This window comes from Macaca nemestrina, chromosome 1, assembly GCF_043159975.1.
Source record: "Macaca nemestrina isolate mMacNem1 chromosome 1, mMacNem.hap1, whole genome shotgun sequence".
Lineage (NCBI taxonomy): Eukaryota > Metazoa > Chordata > Mammalia > Primates > Cercopithecidae > Macaca > Macaca nemestrina.
Genome location: NC_092125.1, coordinates 187,517,033 through 187,537,691, shown reverse-complemented (window position 1 = coordinate 187,537,691; position 20,659 = coordinate 187,517,033). Strand labels below are relative to the sequence as shown.

The following is a 20,659-nucleotide window of genomic DNA, read 5'->3' as shown; positions in this document are numbered from 1 at the left end:
CTACTACTCTCTGCATTCTGGTTTCACTCTCATTCCTCTCACTTGAGAGTCACCAATGACTGAACAAATTCAGACTCTGTCCCCTTCCTTTATCCCAGGTCTTCCTTCTCCCTCACTCTCTGCCTTCTTTATTTCATCCTTCCATAACTTTGATGAAATTATTATTTTCTTTCAACCTCTCAAACCACTCTTCCTGTCTCCTCCCTGACCCCAGTTATTCCCTAAAAAAAAATTTTGCCTTCAGCCTCCACCTTTTTAAATTTTGTATATTTTTTCCATAAAAAAATCCCATTTACTCTATGCATATGGTAGCTTGACTCTTTCTCTGGCCCTATACTCTTTCCTAAGCATTAAACTACATTTCTAGCTATATCCTAGATACATTTCTACCTTGCAGTTCTGGAGCAGCTAGAAGTCAACATTTATCCCCGCGGTGGCTCATGCCCGTAATCCCAGCACTTCGGGAGGCAGAGGCGGGTGGATCACCTGAGGTCAGGAGTTCAAGACCAGCCTGGCCAACATGGTGAAACACTGCCTCTACCAAAAATACAAAAATTAGCTGGGGGTGGTGGCACACAACTGTAATCCCAGCTACTCAGGAGGCTGAGGCAGGAGAATCGCTTGAACCTGGGAGGCAGAGGTTGCAATGAGCCGAGATCGCACCATTACACTCTAGCCTGGGCAACAGAGCAAGACTCTGTCTCAAAAAGAATATATATATATATATATATAGCCGGATCACAATTTCCCTGCCGAAAAAATGCAGTGGTTCTCCCCACCTACCTACAACATTAAATACAAACTCCCAAGTTCTGGAATTCAAGGCCCTCTTAAACATGACCCCTTTCCAACCTCCTATCCCCTGCCACTTCTTCTTTACAAACTTTATCTTTTAGCCAAATAGGACTACATCTCACAGAAAGCAGCTATAAAATCTCACCTCCGTATATTTGCTCCTATTGTTATCTATTCCTGCTACTCCCCTCCCACTCTCTCCATGTCCAAACCTATCCCCTTCTTCAAGATATTCTGCAAATATGATCTCTTCCATGAAGGTCAGTTTTCTACATTCTTTTAACAAAGATATCTCTTTTCTTCCTTTCAGCCTCCAAAGCATATTGTGTGAAGCTCTCCTGCTATTAAACTTTCACTCAAAGCCATTTTCTCATTCCCTTTGTCCTCACTAGATTATATATTCCCTGAGACAAAAGTTTTAACTCATTGTTAAATACCCTGCAGAGTGATTAGCACTCAGTTGTAGGTATTTATTAAATTGACTTAAGATCATCACTCTTCTGCCTTCCAAAAATCTATCAAGGCCTAGCTCAACTGTCATTTCCTGTGAGAAACTTTGTCTTTCTCTAATTCTTTCATTCAAACATTTACACAACACCTATCAAACACCTACTGTATGTCAGACCTTGTGATAGATACATGAAAACTTTCAAACATTCTTGCTAATGCTATCAAGTGATGAATGGATAAACAAAATGTAGTATATACATATAGCAGACTATTATTCAACCTTAAAAGGAATGAAATTCCACAACTTAGTGTGGGATTAAAACCATTTTCCAGAAAAATAAGCAGCATATTCTTCTATTAAATAAGTATTTATAGGCTGGGCATGGTGGCTCATACCTGTAATCTCAGGACTGGGGAGGCCAAGGTGGGAGGATCACTTGAGACCCATAGTGTGAGACCAGCCTGGGCAATATAGTGTGACCTCATCTCTACAAAGAAATTTTCACAAAATTAGCTGCCAGGCATGGTGGCACACCCCTGTAGTCTTAGCTACTTGGGAGGCTGAGGCAGGAGGATCACTTGAGCTCAGGAGTTCAAGCCTTCAGTGAGCTATGATCACATCACTGTACTCTAGCCTGGATGACAGAGACCCTGTCTAAAAAATACAAATAGAAATATATATATATACATGTATGTGTGTATATATATATAAATACACACACACACACACACACTTATTAGACATCCATTCACTAATGCTTACCCATTATCAGGCACTAATCTAGACACTGGAGATATAGCAATGATAAAACGAAATCCCCAACCTCAGAGAATTTAAATTGTAGTAGGCCAAGACAGACTAGGTGAGAAGGGAGAAGAAAATAGACAGTGAGCTGCCCACACAGCGAATTAGTCAATGCCATAGGTCTACATGAGTCAGAGTATTCTGACTGTTGCTTTGCTTCTGCTGTCCATTATGATAACCATGTCCACCTTGCCTTGTCAACTGAGTCCCTTCACTTGGCCTCTGCTACCCTGGGATCCAGTTATTCCCACTGCATTTAAATTTTTCCGTTGACCGACTGCAGTTCCCATTTTAAGGTCCGGCCTACAGAGAAGGGCAATCATGGCATTTAGGGATGATGGGGTTCTCCTCACAAATCTGTTTCTCAGAGTACTGCTGAAAAGCATGTGGTCTGGACCCACCCAGTGTGAATAAGTAGATTTTAAATGACAAATCCACTCTAGCAACCCAGTCTCCTCCCTAAGCCTTTGAATCTCTTCCTCTGTGTTAACCAAGGTAGATCAGACACCTCCAGCTGGCTCACAGTAGGCCTCTTTTCATCCATGTTTCAGCCAACTAACCAAATAAACTGTTGCCTTTTCTTTTTTTTGAGACAGAGTCTTGCTCTGTCACCCAGGCCAGAGTGCAGTGGCGTGATCTTGGCTCACTGCAACCGCCACCTCCTGGGTTCAAGTGATTCCTCTGCCTCAGCCTCCCAAGTAGCTGGGACTACAGGCACATGCCACCACATTCAGCCAATTTTTTTTTTCCAGTATTTTTAGTACAGACAGGGTTTCACCGCATTTTGGCCAGGCTGGTCTTGAACTCCTGACCTCGTGATCTGCCCACTTTGGTCTCCCAAAGTGCTGGAATTATAGGCGTGAGCCACCATGCCTGGCCAACTGTTGCCTTTTCTAACTCCCTGAGCTGCAACATTAAATGCAGAATGTGTTTGGTGGGCCAATAACAATAAATTCAGCCAGGCGCGGTGGCTCATGCCTGTAATCCCAACACTTTGGGAGGCCGAGGCAGGTGGATCACAAGGTCAGGAGATCAACAGCATCCTGGCTAACACAGGTGAAACCCCATCTCTACTAAAAATATAAAAAATTAGCCAGGCGTAGTGGCAGGTGCCTGTAGTACCAACTACTCGGAAGGCTGAGGCAGGAGAATGGCGGGAACCCAGGAGGCGGAGCTTGCAGTGAGCCGAGATTGCGCCACTGCACTCCAGCCTGGGCGACAGAGCGAGACTCCATCTCAAAAAAAAAAAAACAATAAATTCAGCCTGACTCAAGTTTATGTTCCTTCCATCATTATCTCACACCCTAAATATCTATTCCCATACCCGTTTTCCAGATTTCTGCTTGTATAAATTAGAAAACTCAAGTAGCTTTTTTAGCACATAGAACATCTCCTCATGGGTAAAACTTTGTACCTCATCTTTAGGGGCTGCTGGGACTCAAGTCTAGCTATAGGTCTAGAAGCAAAGAGGGGTGGTGGGCATGGGTCCTGAGAAGACTCAGCATCCTCTTGCTTAGCAGTTGCCTCCAGGAAGGCCATTACAGTTTCCTCAAGCAATGCAAAGTCAATCCCCTCAGACAAAGGTGGAAAGGCCAGTGTAAGGGGGATGCTGTTACTGGGGGAGGGAGGCCATTTCTGCTGGCAAACAAGACTCATCAGAATTTAGGAGCTCAATGTCCCCAACCTCATCAGGGTCTTCCCACACATCCCCATCCAAATGTATAGAATTCCATTCTTTCCCAACCAATGCTCTCATTTTAACAGCAGACACCTTACAAGGCTGAGATTTCAACTTTGATTGTAATTCAGCTAATCACATGATGAGAGCATGTGTTTGATTTTTTGCAATTTCAGACCTGTGGAAACAGAAGAGAAGACTCTGACTTAGGGCATACTTAGAAGTTCTTGGGCTATTTATGGCAGAGCTGGGGCCAGGAAATCAAAACCCTGAGCTCACCCTTTTCTTTCATCACTTTGTCTGGCAACATTAGAAAACCTTGGTTTTCTACAAATGTTTGACAGTATCAAATACAGGGTTGCCAAGTTCCTTGGCTCTTACAGGTGGTAAATTAGAAGTATCAAGTGTAGATTTTTTGCATATCTCTATATAAACAGTTCACACTATGGACTATCAGTGCTCTCTGTACTATTTATTAGAAGTAGGGTCCTTAGCATTTTTAAGTCTCATCAAATTAGAGAGCCAATTCTGGGAACCCCAAAACTAATTAAGGAAACTCATCCTTAAAATTATCTTCCTCAGTGGCTCACACCTGTAATCCCAGCATTGGAAGGTTGAGGCAGGAGGACTGCTTGAGCCCAGGAGTTTTGAGACCAGCCTGGGCAACACAGGGAGACTCGATTCTATAAAAAATAAAAAACACAAAATTAGCTGGGTGTGGTGGCATGCGCCTTTGGTCCCAGCTACTCATGAGGCTGAGGTAGGAGGATCACTTAGGCCTGGGAGGTTAAGGCTGCAGTGAGCCATGATCATGCTACTGCACTCCAGCCAGGGAGAAAGAGCAAGAACCTGTCTCCAAAAAAAAAAAAAACTAGAATCATTCCTGGTACCAAATCTGTGTTAATCAGAGTTCTCCAGAGAGACAGAACCAATAGGAGAGAGAGAAAGATAAATATGAGGGGATTTATCAGGGGAACTGGCTCACATGATTATGGAGGCTGAGAAGTCCCATTACAGGCCATCTGCAAGCTGGGATGCCAGTAGTGTGGCTCAGTCCAAGTCCTCAAGCCTCAGAACCCAGGAAACCAATGGTGTTAACTCTCAGTCCAAGATTGAAGGCCATAGGGGGTGGGGAGTATTGGTATACATCCTGGAGTCCAAAGGCTGGAGTTCTGATTTCCAAGGACAGAATAAGAGTGTGCTCTAGCTCCAAGACAGAGAGAGGTAAAATTCTTTTTTCTTTCTTTTTGTTCTATCCTCAGCCAATTGGATGGTGCTTACTCACATTGAGGGGCGATCTTCCTTACTCAATCCACTGACTCAAATGCTAATCTGCTCAGGAAATATCCTCATAGACACATCCAAAATAATGCTTTACCAGTTCTCTAGGTATTCCTTAATCCAGCCAAATTGACACCTAAAATTAATCATCACATATATTAAGGCGATGGGACAGACAAGCTCGCCTTAAGAGAATGAATACAGAGAAGAAAAGGAGGCCCAAGTCTGAGCCCTGGAACACTTAACATTTAGATATTGAGCAAAACAGCTTAAAGTTAGGAAGAAAATCAGGAAAGTGTGATGTCTTAACAGCCAAAACAATAAACTGCTTCTAAGAAGTGTCTATGACTAATGCTGCTAAGAGGTCAAGTAAGGTAAGAAGAGAAAAGTGGCCACTGGTTTAGGAGTCTCCATGGAGTGGTGGAGACGGAAGCCTGACTGGAGTAGAGGAATATTTGTGTTCAATGAATTATTGTAGAACACTGATTAGTCAGCACAATTCAGGTGCAAAGGTATTAATTTCTTTAGCTCTTTACCAGAAACTAAAATAGTGCCTCCAAATTTATGCCATATTTGCATAAAATATAGCATTATTTTTTCTAAAGATATTAGGCTGGAAAGGCAGCAAACAGCCAGATGAATCTGGATTTAAACTCTTCCTCTACCACTTTCTAACTATGAGACTTTAGGCAAGTTCCTTAACCATGTTAACCCTTAGTTACCTCATCTATAAAATGGGAATAGTAATAATACCTACCTCATAAGGTTGTTGTGAAGAATAAATGATATAATGCATGTAAAGGGCTTAGTACAAGAAAGTCAGTAAATGTTATTGTTAACTGTTATTTTCTTTTTGTTAAATAGTTCCTTTTTTAAAAAATCATAAGGCTTTATTGTAATTGGGCTACTTTAATTATTAAAATTAAATGTGGAAATTTCTTATGCAGTTTTCTTAACCTTTTAAAAATATGTGCAAATATAGGCTGGGCGCAGTGGCTCACGCCTGTAATCTCAGCACTTTGGGAGGCCGAGGCGGGTGGATCATGAGGTCAGGAGATCGAGACCATCCTGGCTAACACAGTGAAACCCCGTCTCTACTAAAAATACAAAAAATTAGCCAGGCGTAGTGGCGGGCGCCTGTAGTCCCAGCTACTCAGGAAGCTAAGGCAGGAGAATGGCATGAACCCGGGAGGTGGAGCTTGCAGTGAGCCGAGATTGTGCCACCGCACTCCAGCCTGGGCAACAAAGTGAGACTCCATCTCAAAAAAAAAAAAAAATGTGCAAATATAAAAAGTCATACATCCATCACTTAAAAGATGCTAATATGCCCATATGGAAAGCATGATACAGGCTGGGAACTGCTTTATCTTCAACATATCCTCATCAACCAAAATTATGTTGAGTTCTGCTTTCTAAAGTCTGCATTAAGGAAGATAAAAGGGTTATTCGAATGATAGATTCATTTTTACCCTTAGACTATGCCCGTGACGGCCGGATGCGGTGGCTCACGCCTGTAATCCCAGCACTTTGGGATGCCCAGGCAGGCGGATCACAAGGTCAGGAGATCGAGACCATCCTGGCTAACACGGTGAAACCCTGTCGCTACTAAAAAAAAATGCAAAAAAATCAGCCGGGCGTGGCGGCATGCGCCTGTAGTCCCAGCTGCTGGGGAGGCTGAAGCAGGAGAATGGCGTGAACCCAGGAGGCGGAGTTTGCAGTGAGCGGATATCATGCCTCTACACTCCAGTTTGGAAGACAGAGCGAGACGCCGTCTCAAAAAAAAAAAAAAAAAAAAAAGAATATGCCCATATGCCCATGACATCTACGTACTTTATAAGGTCAACTGTATGCTTCTTACTCCCTTACATTTTGGGATTTTAGCCTTTTCATTTACTTTCTACATTTTTTTAAGTTGCCATTTTTATACAAAATGTTTAAATACTTAATATATAGAAAAAAGAATTAGCCAGACTGGAAATTATGTACATAAATGAAAATATGAAAAATTGTATAAAGATTTAAATACAGAAATATCTGTATACCCAGAATAAAAATAACATCAGTAGAGCACTAGCCAAAAGACTGAAAAGTACTTACCGCAAAGTCAAAGTATAATCTCCCTGCATTTTTGTTGAGGCATCTCGGACCAAGAAGGTCCCATCTGGCATATCCCGCAATTTGTCATTTACCTCCTCCCTGAAGAACAGAATTATAAGAAAAATGAAAAAATGTCAACACTGGTTGTCTTTACATGTTACTACTAAGGCTGCTTCGACAGTAGGTTATAGAATAATGGAGCCCTTTAGAGGTCATTTAGTTCTTCCCTGCATTAAATATGCTCTTTCTGTTTTGATTTTTGGTGGTAAGCAATCTACAGAAGAGCTATTTGATTTTTAAACTCTTCCAGATTTCAAATGTGTATAACAGATACTGTTTTCATCAAGCCTCTAGGACTTCCTTAGGCAGGTCTGAACTTGTAAAGTTTCAGGAAAAAAACAGCGGCTGTTTAGAAGGTTATATTTAAGCAACAGTGGCAGCTGTTTCTGAACAGAAGGGGGAAAATTCACTAAGTTCATAACCTTTCAATAGGATTTTCTCCTAGTTTAAATTTGTCCCGATAACAAATTCCTTCTGTATAGGAATTTAAGGAACACTTAAAGGAAATGGCAGGGCATAAAAGACCCTTGAATCATATTAGAACCATGTGATCTTAAAATAAAAAATAATAGACTGTTTTATTGTACAATATTAAAATAGAAATATTCTAATCAATTTTAAAATAAAATGGCTGGGTGCAGTGGCTCATGCCTATAATCTCAGCATTTTAGGAGGCTGAAGCAGAGAGGTCACTTGAGGTCATGAGTTCGAGACCAACCTGGCCAACATGATGAAACCCTGTCTCTACTAAAAATACAAAATTAGCCAGACGTGGTGGCCGAGCAAGCGCCTATAGTCCCAGCTACTTGGGAGGCTGAGACAGGAGAATCACTTGAACCCGGGAGGCAGAGGTTGCAGTGGGCTGAGATTGCACCATTGCACTCTAGCCTAGGAGACTGAATGAGAATCTATCTCAAAAAAAAAAAAAAAAAAAAAATTTTTAATGAAATGTATTAAGTCCTCTTCAAAAAATTAAACACAGAATTACTTACCATATGACCTGGCAATTCCATTCCACTACTGGGTATATACCCAAAATAACTGAAAGCAAGGACTGAGATATGTGTGCACCAATATTAACTGCAGCATTATTTACAACAGCCGTAAGTTAGAAACAATCCAAATGTCCAGATTGGATTAAATGGACAGAATGGATTAAAACAATATATAGCATACACATATAATAAGATATTAGCCTTAAGAAGGAATGAGGCCGGACGCGGTGGCTCAAGCCTGTAATCCCAGCACTTTGGGAGGCCGAGACGGGCGGATCACGAGGTCAGGAGATCGAGACCATCCTGGCTAACACGGTGAAACCCCGTCTCTACGGAAAAACACAAAAAACTAGCCGGGTGTGGTGGCGGGCGCCTGTAGTCCCAGCTACACAGGAGGCTGAGGCAGGAGAATGGCGTAAACCCGGGAGGCAGAGCTTGCAAGGAGCTGAGATCACACCACTGCACTCCAGCCCGGGCGACAGAGCGAGACTCTGTCTCAAAAAAATAAATAAATAAATAAGGAATGAAATTCTGACACATGCTACAACATGAATGAACCTTGAAGATGTATGAAGAAAGTGAAATAAGCCAGTCACAAAAGGACAATTATTATATGATTACACTTATGCAAAGTACCTAGAACTGAATTCATAAGACAGAAAGCAGAATGGTGGTTGCCATGAGCTGAAGGAGGGGAGAATGGAAGGTTATTGTTTAATGGGTACAGAATTTCAGTTAGGGAAAATAAAAAAGTTCTGGAGATGGATGGTGATGATGGCTGCACAACAATGCAAATATACTCTTAAAACAGTTGAAACCGTAAGAGTAAAAAAAAATTAAATAAATACCATTTTGGTAGAGGAAGAGAACAGAGAAGAGAAAGGGATAGATAAGTGTGTTGAGGAATACAGCATCAACCTGGAAACTGATTTGACAGAAATGGATAGGCCTTTAAAAAGAAAATACATCTGAGACCCATTAAAGCAAAGTTTAACAAGAAAAAAATTTAATAAGAAAATACAATATTCAAATTAAATGTATATAATTCCCTCTTTGGGTTCAAAATTATCTAAAACCACACTTTACCCAGAAAACAAATCTGTCCTAGAGTCCTGTTTATCAAATTGGGGTGTGTAAAGAGACTGCATCAAATTCACCCAGGGAAGCTGTTAAATGCAGATTCCTGGGCTCCACCTCAATTGATTTTTGTGCATGCAAAGACTTTGGAATCACTGGCTTAGAGAAAGAAAGGTACAGAAATGTAAGTACCCACAAATATTTTTAATTCTAAAACACATGTAACTATCCTAAATGTCTAAGTGTCACTTATTTAGAAATCCATCCTCAATATAGTATTAGAAGTAATAATCACACTCATAATTTAAAGATTTTCAGCCAGGCACAGTGGCTGACACCTGTAATCCCAGCACTTTGTGAGGCCAAGGCAGGTGGATCACCATAGGTCAGGAGTTCGAGAACAGCCTGGCCAACATGGTGAATCCCTGTCTCTACTAAAAATACAAAAATTAGCAGGGCATAGTGACACATGACTATAATCCCAGCTACTCAGGAGGCTGAGGCAGGAGAATCACTTGAATCCAGCAGGCGGAAGTTGCAGTAAGCTGAGATCATGCCACTGCACTCCAGCCTGGGCAACAGAGTGAGACTCCATCTCAAAATAAATAAATAATGAAGATTTTCTTGTCATTTTTTCATGGGAAGAAAAGTGTTAAGACATTTATGAAATGTTCCCACACAAAATTTTTTACATGAGCATTTTTTCTGTTTTTTTTCGAGATAGTGTCTCACTCTGTCGCCCAGGCTGGAGTGCAGTGGTACTATCTCAGCTTACTGCAACCTCCACCTCCCAGGTTCTAGCAATTCTCCTGCCTCAACCTCCCAAGTAGCTGGGATTACAGGCGCATGCCAACATGCTCGGCTAATTTTCTGTATTTTAGTAGAGACAGGGTTTCACCATGTTGCCCAAGCTGGTCTCGAACTCCTGAGCTCAGGCAATCCACCCGCCTCAGCCTCCCAAAGTGCTAGGATTATAGGTGTGAGCCACCGCACCTGGCCTAAAATGGTAATCTTTAAATAAAAATTAGTAGGGCACACAATACTTTTTTTTTTTTTTTTAAGATTTGGGGGGTCGGGGCCGGGAGCAGTGGCTCACGCCTGTAATCCCAGCACTTTGGGAGGCCAAGACGGGCGGATCACGAGGTCAGGAGATCAAGACCATCCTGGCAAACACGGTGAAACCCCGTCTCTACTAAAAATACAAAAAAATTAGCCGGGCGTGGTGGCAGGCGCCTGTAGTCCCAGCTTCCAGGGAGGCTGAGGCAGGAGAATGGCATGAACCCGGGAGGCGGCCGAGCTTGCAATGAGCGGAGATCGTGCCACTGCACTCCAGCCTGGGCGACAGAGCAAGACTCCGTCTCAAAAAAAAAAAAAAAAAAAAAGATTTGGGGGGTCTTACTCTGTTGCCCAGGCTAGAGTGCAACAGAGTGCTCTTTATAGCCTTGAACTCCTGGTATCACATGCTTCTTCAGTCTCACCCTCCTGAGTTGCTGGGATTATAGGCGTAAGCCACCATGCCTGGCTTAAAATGGTTTACTTTACCTACTAATTCTCAAAAATGACTTTTTAAAAAACTGCATTCAATTACAGTAGCATTCTAGTTACCTTGAAATATCCCCCCAGTACCATTCTGCATCCTGAAGAGAAACAGAACTGTCCTTCATTCCATTTGTAACTGCTGAAGTCATTGGCTTAGGTGGCTTTGGTGGAAGAGCTAGAAGAGAAATGAATATTACTCTGTAGATGTAAATTATTTTTTGTTTTCTAATTTCCTCTGAAGCAGCTCACTAACCAAGGTATATTAAGATTCTAATAATTATCAATCAAATTGAGTATTATTTTATGTTAAATGTTAGCAACAGAAGGAATCCTTTTGATTGCCTAAAAAGTGAAAATGTCAAGATATTTGGTTTTTTCCTTCTTACGAAACACCGACTTCTAAGTCTGTACAACTTCATCATCTCTCAAAAGCCAACATGCAACCCCTTTCCAAACAACTCAGTCCAAAAGCCACTAAGTGACCAACGTACAACATGAGAATTATAGTTAATAATATTGTATTATATACTGGTAATCTGCCAAGTGAGTAAATTTTAGGTATTCTTACTACCAAAAACAAAAAAGGGTAACTATGAAATGATGGGTATGTTATTAATAATTTGCTCAACTGTAATAGAATGAAGCCTCTTATTTTGGACTGGAATTACAGCTACTGATATCAACTCATGAATTTCAATGTATATAAACATAAATATGTAAATGTCTGTACACAGCATACATATATTCCCTAGCTCTGTTCCCTGAGACAGAGATTCCCTAACCCCCGGGCCGCGGACTGGCACTGGTCCATGGCCTATCAGGAAAAGGGCCACACAGCAGGAAGTGAGCAGTGGGCGAGCGAGCATTACTGCCTGAGCTTCAGCATTAGATTCTCATAGAAGCACAAACCCTACTGTGAACTGCACATGCGAGAATCGAGGTTGTAATCGAACCTTTTGAAAATCGAGTTCTTTTGAAAATCGAACTAATGCCTGATGATCTGAGGTGGTACAGTTTCATCCTGAAACCAATACCCCAACCCCGACCCCACCCCAGCAATGAAACCGGTCCCTGGTGCCAAAAAGGTTGGGGACTGCTGCCCTGAGAGGTCCTGGGGGCAACAACACCCCAATATGTACACTGAGCACCTTGACCTTGCTTTCTAATACCATTCTCTACTAAAAGGAACCAGGGCTCTTTGAAGAAATGGCTGATTCCAGGGACAGAATAGAGCAAGTACCAAACGAGCCTGAACATCATCTTGTGCCAAAAAGGAAGGAAGTGCTCAAAGAATGGGAGAGGCTATGTTAAAAGAACAAAATGGTGAGCCTGAAGGGGCTGGCTCTCACTGACCAAATCTGGAACAGCTGGCCTATCAATACAAATAATAATAGTAAAGAAATATAACTCATTAAACAAAATAGGAATATATGTGTCCATGCAGATATAAATAAATAAATAAAAGAAACAAAGATCGATGAGGACCAAGATTACTATTATCTCAATATACTGTCCCACAAAATCCTAATTGCAAAAGGAAAAACAATAATAGTGAAAAAGCCTGGCAAATACCATCTTAATCAAGAATCAAGGTTAATATTAGAAATAATGGGGAAACTGTGGGCCCCAATACAATGCACTAGGAAGGATATAACATCACTTCTGTGACATCCCTGCCAAATACGCATAAACTGAATCTAATCATAAAGAAACATCAGACAAACCATGACTGAGGGGCATTCTACAAAATAACTGACCTGTAATCTTCAACAATGTACAGGTCATGAGGGTCAAGGAAAGACTGAGGAAATGTTTCAGATTGAAGAAGACGACTAAAGAATCCTGACAATTAAATGCAATGTGTAATTCTGGACTGGATCTTTTTTGCTATTAAGGACAACACTGGGACAATGGGCAAAACTTGAATGGGATCTGAGTATGACCATAGTAGTAATATAGCAATGTTAGTTTTCTGATTTTGATGGTTATATTGCGCTTCTGTAGGAAAATGTTCTTGTTTGTGGGAAATACACACAAACATGGTCATCATATGGCATCATGCTGACAACTTACTCTCAAATGATTCAAAAAAATTACGTTCTTTGAACTGTACTTGTAACTTTTTTGAGATTGTTTCTTTTTTCTTAATTTAATCAAAAAATTGTAAGCAATCTTGGGGGGAAGGAGAACAATGTGAATATTTTCCCCCAAACAGAAGTCCCTTAGTTGGCCGGGTGTGGTGGCTCACACCTGTAATCCAAGCACTTTGAGAGGCGGAGGCAGGCAGATCAACTTAGGTCAGGAGTTCGAGACCAGTCTGGCCAACATGATGAAACCCCATCTCTACTAAAAATACAAATATTAGCTGGGCATGGTGGTGCACACCTGTAATCCCAGCTACTCGGGAGGCTGAAGCAGGAGAATTGCTAGAACCCCAGAGGCAGAGGTTGCAGTGAGCCGAGATTGCACCACTGCACTCCAGCCTGGGAGACAGAGTGAGACTCTGTCTCAAAAATAAATAAATAAAGTCCCTTAGTCAACTGATTTTCAACATGGGTGTCAAGATAATTCAATGGTGTCAAGATAATTCAATGAGGGAAAGAATAGTCTTTTTAACAAATTGTTCTGGAACAAGTGGATATCCACATGCAAAAAGAATGAAGTTGGATCCCTGTCTCACACCAAAATTAACTAAAAATGGATCAAAGACCTAAATGTCAAGACCTAAAACCATAAAATTCTTACAAGAAAAAATAGGCTTAAATATTTGTGACTTTATATTAGGTAATGGTTTCTTAAATATGACACTGAAAATAACAAACAAGAAAAAAATAGATCAACTGCATCAAAATTAAAAACTTCTGTACTCCAAAGGACATCATCAAGAAAGTGAAGAGACAACCTACAGGATGGGAGAATGTTTTTGTAAGTAGAACTGATAAAATATATTTTTGTAAATATTTGTAATTGTATCTGTAAATATATTTTTGTACGTATATCTAGAATACATAAAAGACCTCTTTTAATTCAATAAAAGACAAATGACCCAATTAAATATGGGCAAAGGATCTGAATATATATTTCTCCAAAAGACAAACAAGTAGCCAATAAGCACATGAAAAGATACTGAACATAATCAGCCAACAGAGAAATGCAAATCAAAACCACAGTGAAATACCACTTCACACCCACTAGGATGACTATAATCAAAAAGACAGATAATAACAAGTGTTGGTGAGGATGTGGAGAAATTGAAATACTCATAGACTGCTGGTGGGAATGTAAAATGATGCAGCTGCTTGGAAAACAGTCTGGCTTCCTCAAAAGGCTAAATGCAGAGTTGCCCAGCAATTTCACTCTTACATATACCCAAGAAAAAAGAAACGTATATCTACACAAGAACTTGTACAGGAATGTTCATAGTAGCATTATTTATAATGGCCCAAAAATGGAAAACAACCCAAATATCTATCAACAGATGAACAGATAAATAAAATGAGGTATATGTCCATACAACAGATTATTCGGCAATAGAAAGGAATGAGGTACTGATATATTACAACATGGACGAATCTGAAAACATTTTGCTGAGTGAAAGAAGCCTGTCATGAAAGGCCAAATATTATACAATCCCATTGTCCATAGGCAAATCTATAGAGATAGAAAGTAGATCAATGGTTGGCTAGGACTGGGGAGTAAAGGGGGAAATAGGGAGTGACTGCTATATGAAGGATTTCTTTCAGGGTAATGAAAATATTCCAAAATTGACTATCATGATGGTTGTACAACTTTGTGAAGATACTAAAAAATCACTGAATTATACAATGTGGGTAAACTGCCTGGCATGTGAATTATATATCAATAAAGCTGTTTTAAAATAAATAAATATCAGACTTCTGAAATTACTAGATGGGGGTGGATTTGCTATAATCCACACTTTTTTTCGAAGTAGCTAAATAACCATCTTGTTTGAAAAGGATTTTATGTGAATTATAAAAGTAGCTACAGTTTGAACTATAACTTAGCAAAACTTATAATTCTTCTACTTACTTAACACAAGGATTAACAGTGTAAATTTGTGCTATACAAAGCACTGCACTATAGTATGAAAAGGTACAAAGATAAGGTGTTCCCTGCACTCAAAAGAACAAATCCAGAGAGAATGACACACAGAAACACCTAACTATAATACTCATCAGAATGCAGTAAAAAGCAAATTGTAATGGAAACCCAGCAAAAGGAGTAATTGATCCCCTCTAGGGAAACTTTAAGGTCAAACACTAAGCTTCTCAAATCTAGTCCTTAGTGATTTGAGTACATGATCAACAGAGCCCAAGAACCAATGTGCTTCATTGTATCAGCAGGTGGGTTACATTCTAATCACCTTCAAATGGAGTTATGGAGACTTTTCTACATCCCTTCACTGGAGGAGCTCTATATTGAGATGAGTTGAGTTGACCAGACTGCATGAGGAAGCTGCCATTTATGGATAATGATAGTTCACAGATAGCTCTACCACCAACAAACATGTAATGACCATTTCACATCTATTACAGAGGGCTGCCTCCTTGTATCTTGCTGTTCTCAACTACAGAAATGTAAGAATGAAATTTTTATAAAGGCAGTTGCTACATGAGGTTGCTAAAAGAATACAATCATAAGGTCTGAACTGAATGCAATACTGGCCTATTTCTACATTCCTACTATCTATCATCACTCCACACAGACATAGGCAAATATCTACTGAACACCTCCTATGTTCCAGAAGCTGTGAACATAGCAATGAACTAGATTAGATATATATAGTCTCCATACATATGGACTTTATAATCCAAAGGATAAATTTCAAGATAATTCATTGTTCCTAAAATTGTGAATACACTCAAATGTAGCTCTATCAAGCTAAACTGAATCTTCAATCTAAATGTTTCGCCTTTCATTGGGAGTTATACCTGATGTAAATGACGAGTTGATGGGTGCTGACAAGTTGATGGGTGCAGCACACCAACATGGCACAAGTATACATATGTAACAAACCTGCCCGTTATGCACATGTACCCTAGAACTTAAAGTATAATAATAATAATAATAATAATAATAATAATAATAAAATAAAGAAAAAAAGGAAAAATAAATAAATAAATAAAATAAGCATCACATTTAAAAAAAAAATGTTTTGCCCTCTCTGAGAGTTGTTCCCCACACTCCCATGTAGATTGTAGAATATACTGGGCAAATGTGAATAAAAATTTATCTCATAATAACCTCCTAATTGCATTAAGATAAGCAGATTTATATTTATCTTGTGATATTATAAATAAAGGTAAAATAATTCCAAATCATTAAGCTTTTAAGTAGTTCAAAAGGACTATCTTGAGGGAAAAACTGATTAGGATACTAGTCATCTTTTCAACTCCTTGACAAAGTAGTTCTTGCATGAGGTGAGCACTGCAATGCTGAGTGATAAGTTAAGTGCACCTAACCAAATACCTTCTGAAATGAGTATCCATAAAATATATAGCACTTCTATTTCTATCTAGCAGACAATGAAAAATATTTATCTTTCCATTTTTAGAAACTATATTACAAGTTTGGGGTTTTTTTTTAAATTGTGAGACAGCGTCTCATTACGTTACCCAAGCTGGTCTCGATCTCCTGGCCTCAAGTAATCCTTCCGCCTTGGCCTCCCAAAGTGCTGGGATTATAGGCATGGGCCACTCATGCCTGGCCTATATTACAAGTTTTTAAATATTAGCAATGCAGAAAGATATTTTCAATTCAGTTTTAATTAATACATAGCTATATGAAGAAACATAGAGACATATAGGTGTTTTAAGTGTGTGTGTATGTGTGCATATGGATATATGTGCACAGAAACATATGAAGAACACACAAACTGTTAATAGTGAATACAATAGGGACCAGGAACAGCAGAGAACACTGTATGTATGTATGTATGTATGTATGTATGTATATTGTGTATGTTTTATATGTTTTAACACAAAAATGGTGCCAGGTGCAGTGGTGTGCACCTATAGTCCCAGCTACTTGGAGGCTGAGATGGGAGGATTGCTTGAAGCCAGTTCAAACCCACAGTGTGCTATGATCACACATGTAAATGGCCACTGCACTCCAACTCATAATCCCTGCACTTTGGGAGGTTGAGGCAGGTGGATCACCTGAGGTCAGGAGTTTGAGACCAGCCTGGCCAACATGGTGAAACCCTGTCTCTACTAAAAATACAAAAATTAGCTGAGTGTGGTGGCGGGCACCTGTAATCCCAGCTACTTGGGAGGCTGAGGCAGGAGAATCACTTGACCCTGGGAGGCAGAGGTTACAGTGAGCCGAGATCGTGCCATTACACTCCAGTCTAGGCAACAAAGTGAGACTCTGTCTTAACAAAAAAAAAAAAAAAAAAAAAGCAACCTGATTCACACCACTATACTCTGGAAAGGCCAGGAATTGGAAGCACAATGCATCTCTGAAGGGAGGATTGAGTCATGTGGCCAGAAACAGAAGAGTTGGCTGACAATCTATAGAAAGAGCAGTTAAGTCCTCAATTCTCTTCCCCACCTGCCCAAGCAACCAGGCAACTACCCCTCCTCCACCCTAGACAAAGGTTGCCTGTCAATTCACCAGTACAGAGAAACAATTAGAAAGGCTCTGGACTCTTCATCCATGTCCCTACAAAGGACATAAACCATCATTCTGAGCAAACTATCGCAAGAACAGAAAACCAAACACCGCATGTTCTCACTCATAGGTGGGAACTGAATAATGAGAACACTTGGACACAGGGTGGGGAACATCATACACCGGGGCCTGTTGTGGGGTGGGGGGATGGGGGAGGGATAGCATTAGGAGATATACCTAATGTAAATGACAAGTTGATGGGTGCAGCACACCAACATGGCACATGTATACATATGTAACAAACCTGCACATGCACATGTACCCTAGAACTTAAAGCATAATAATAATAAAAAAGAAAGATACAGCATGCTCAGTGCTGTGTTTTAGAATGTTTAAAAAAAAAAAAAAAGAAAAGAAAAGAAAAGAAAGGCTCTGGACTCAGGGAACACCAAGCTCAGCTGAGAATAGGTAGAGACGGGGTCTCACTGTATTGCCAAGGGTGGTCTCGAATTCCTGGGCTCAAATGATCTTCCTGCCTTGGCTTCCCAAACTGCTGGGAGTACAGGTGTGAGCCACCACACCTAGCAGGTATTCATCATCTTATCACTTCTCAGTGAAGGCCTCCAGTTAACAAGTTCCTGCCCACTCACATGGAGCTTCAACATGGATGAACATTGAAAATATTACGCTAAGTGAAATAAGCAAGTCACAAAAAGACAAGTATTATGATTCTTCTTACATGAGGCTACTAAAGTGTCAAATCCGTAGAGACAGAAAGTAGAATGCTATTGACCAAGGGCTGAGGGGAGGATGGAATGGAAGTTAGTATTTAATGGGTACAGAGTTTCAGCTGAGGAAGATGAAAAAGTTCTGGAGGTGGATGGTGGTGATGGTTGCACAACAGTATGAATGTCCTTAAAGCCACAGAATTTAAACATTTTAAAATGGTTAAAAACAACTGAGTGTGATGGCTCACGCCTACAGTCTCAGCATTCTGGGAAGCCAAGGCAGGTGTATTGCTTGAGCCCAAGAGTTCGAGACCAGCCTGGGCAACAGAGCAAGATCCCATCTCTAAAGTAAATAAATAAATACTTTAAAAGAAATAGATCAAATGGTTAAAATGATAAATTACATGTTACATATATTTACCACAACTTAAAATTTAAAAAAACACCAGACATTTGAGGAAAGCCATTACATTAAAGAAGACCAAAACAAGAAGAAACTTGGGAGTAACCAGAGAATTCAAGGGAAAAAAAACTTCACAGACACACAAAAACAGCATATCTCAGATATATAAAAGGAAAGACTGCATCTATGAAAGACAAACAAGATCTATACTAAAGTAACATTCAAAGAACAAAAGCCTTTATATATTAAAATTATTATAGAAAATTTTTTAAGTCAGTTCACAATCTGGCAGGTAAAGCTGAAATCTCCCAGGAAGTGGAACAAAAAGAGAAAGTAATGAAAAAATAGGGGAAAGATAAGAGAATCAGAGGATCAACTCAGAAGATCCAGCATCAAACTAACAGAAGTTCCAGAAAGCAGGAAGAGAAATCTTTAAAATAAGAAAAAAATTTTAAGAACTGAAGGACACACATTTCCTGAATAAAAATGCCCACAGAGTATGCCACATAATGAATGAAAAAGATCCACATCAAAATACACCCCTGTGGAATTTCACAACACTGGGGGGAAAAGAGAAGGTCCTAAAATCTATCACAAGGACCAAAAACAAACAAAAAAAAAGTCACAAAGGACTAAAGAATGTCTTTGGGTTGCTCAACAACACTGGAGACTAGCAACACTGAAGATAAACCTTCCAAATCTGAGGGAAAATGATTTTTTCAAGCTAGAATGATATATCCTGCCAAATTATCAATTACACATGATGGTAGAATAGATATTTTCAGATATACAAGATCTCAACCAATTCATCTCTCAGCAACCCTTCTTAGGAAGCTACTGAATGATGTGCTCCACCAAAATGAAGAAATAAACTAGGAAAGCAGGTGGTATAAAATGCAGGAAAATGGATGCCAACACCGGAGAGAAGCAATGGCAATGCCCAGCATAATGCTGAATGCAGTACCAGGATGACAGCTGAAAACAGTTAGAATTCAAACAGGAAGATGAAGGGCAGTTTAGAGGGTATGTTTAAGAAAAGAACGGAAATGGTAAATTATCTGATGTTTAACCATACTGTGATGAATTTTATGGTTCGGTCATACGGTTCTGTCAGAATCATACAATTCTGTCTTTAAATTTATATATATAAAAAAAAGGAAATGTGGCCAGGTATGGTGGCTCACACCTGTAATCCCAGCACTTTGAGAGGCCGAGGCAGGTAGATCACAAGGTCAGGAGTTCGAGACCAGTCTGGCCAATATGGTGAAACCCCATCTCTACTAAAAATGTATAAAAAATTAGCCAAATACGGTGCCATGCACCTGTAGTCCCAGCTACTTGGGAGGCTGAGGCAGGAGAATAGCTTGAACCCAGGAGGTGGAGGTTGCACTGAACCAAGATCGCGCCACTGCACTCCAGCCTAGGCGACAGAGTGAGACTCCGTCTCAAAAAAAAAAAAAAAGAAAGAAAGGATGCAATCATAATATACTAATGGCTTAGCTGTGAACACTGCACGTAATAATAGTGTAAATATTGGAAGATAATTTAAGAAAGTTATAATTGTGATATAAATACACTGGAAAATGCATAGAAGGAAACAGTGTATGGCATAAGAGAATAAGAGAAGTAAATCGCTATCTTTCTTAGAAGGAATAAATGACATCAAAAGGTGAAAAATTATAAATAGCAGTATTACCATATTACAAAAAATAGGGAGGTAAACACCAGAAGAAAAGGCCAGAAGAGTTAAGTGTTGCCCCTGGGGGCTAGGAAGTGGCAGAAGAGAGGGTAGGACAGGCAACTCATGATTTTGTACTATAAACCTTGTAGTACTTTTTGACTTTTTAAACTATAAACCCATATTGCTTTAAGATAAAAATCAAAAGAAACCTAGCGTTTCTTCTGATTCTACCACTTAAACTAGACTTGGTAAATTATCTCACCTGTCTGAGCCTTAAGTTCCATGCTATGTTGAATCCAACTTGTACAGGCTAGTGAGAGCTGATTGTTGTATTTTCAGGAATTTTGCAAGCTGCTATTCTATACACTTTTTTTTTTTGAGATGGAGTCTCCCTCTATTGCCCAGGATGGAGTGCAGTGGTGCAATCTCAGCTCACT

At 39.9% G+C, this 20,659-nt stretch overlaps 1 protein-coding gene across 4 annotated transcripts in view; it reads right to left on the bottom strand.

The window, feature by feature from the left end:
* LOC105494953 (phosphoinositide-3-kinase regulatory subunit 3) overlaps nt 1-20,659 on the bottom strand; it is a 97,145-nt gene that overhangs the window by 32,573 nt on the left and 43,913 nt on the right. For all 4 annotated transcript variants that reach the window (XM_071093854.1, XM_024796996.2, XM_071093853.1 and 1 more), the window contains 2 exons: nt 10,844-10,952; nt 7,107-7,205 (listed from right to left, as the gene is read on the bottom strand). In XM_071093854.1, coding sequence (XP_070949955.1) covers nt 7,107-7,205; nt 10,844-10,952 — 208 coding nt within the window. The remainder of the gene's footprint in view (nt 1-7,106; nt 7,206-10,843; nt 10,953-20,659) is intronic.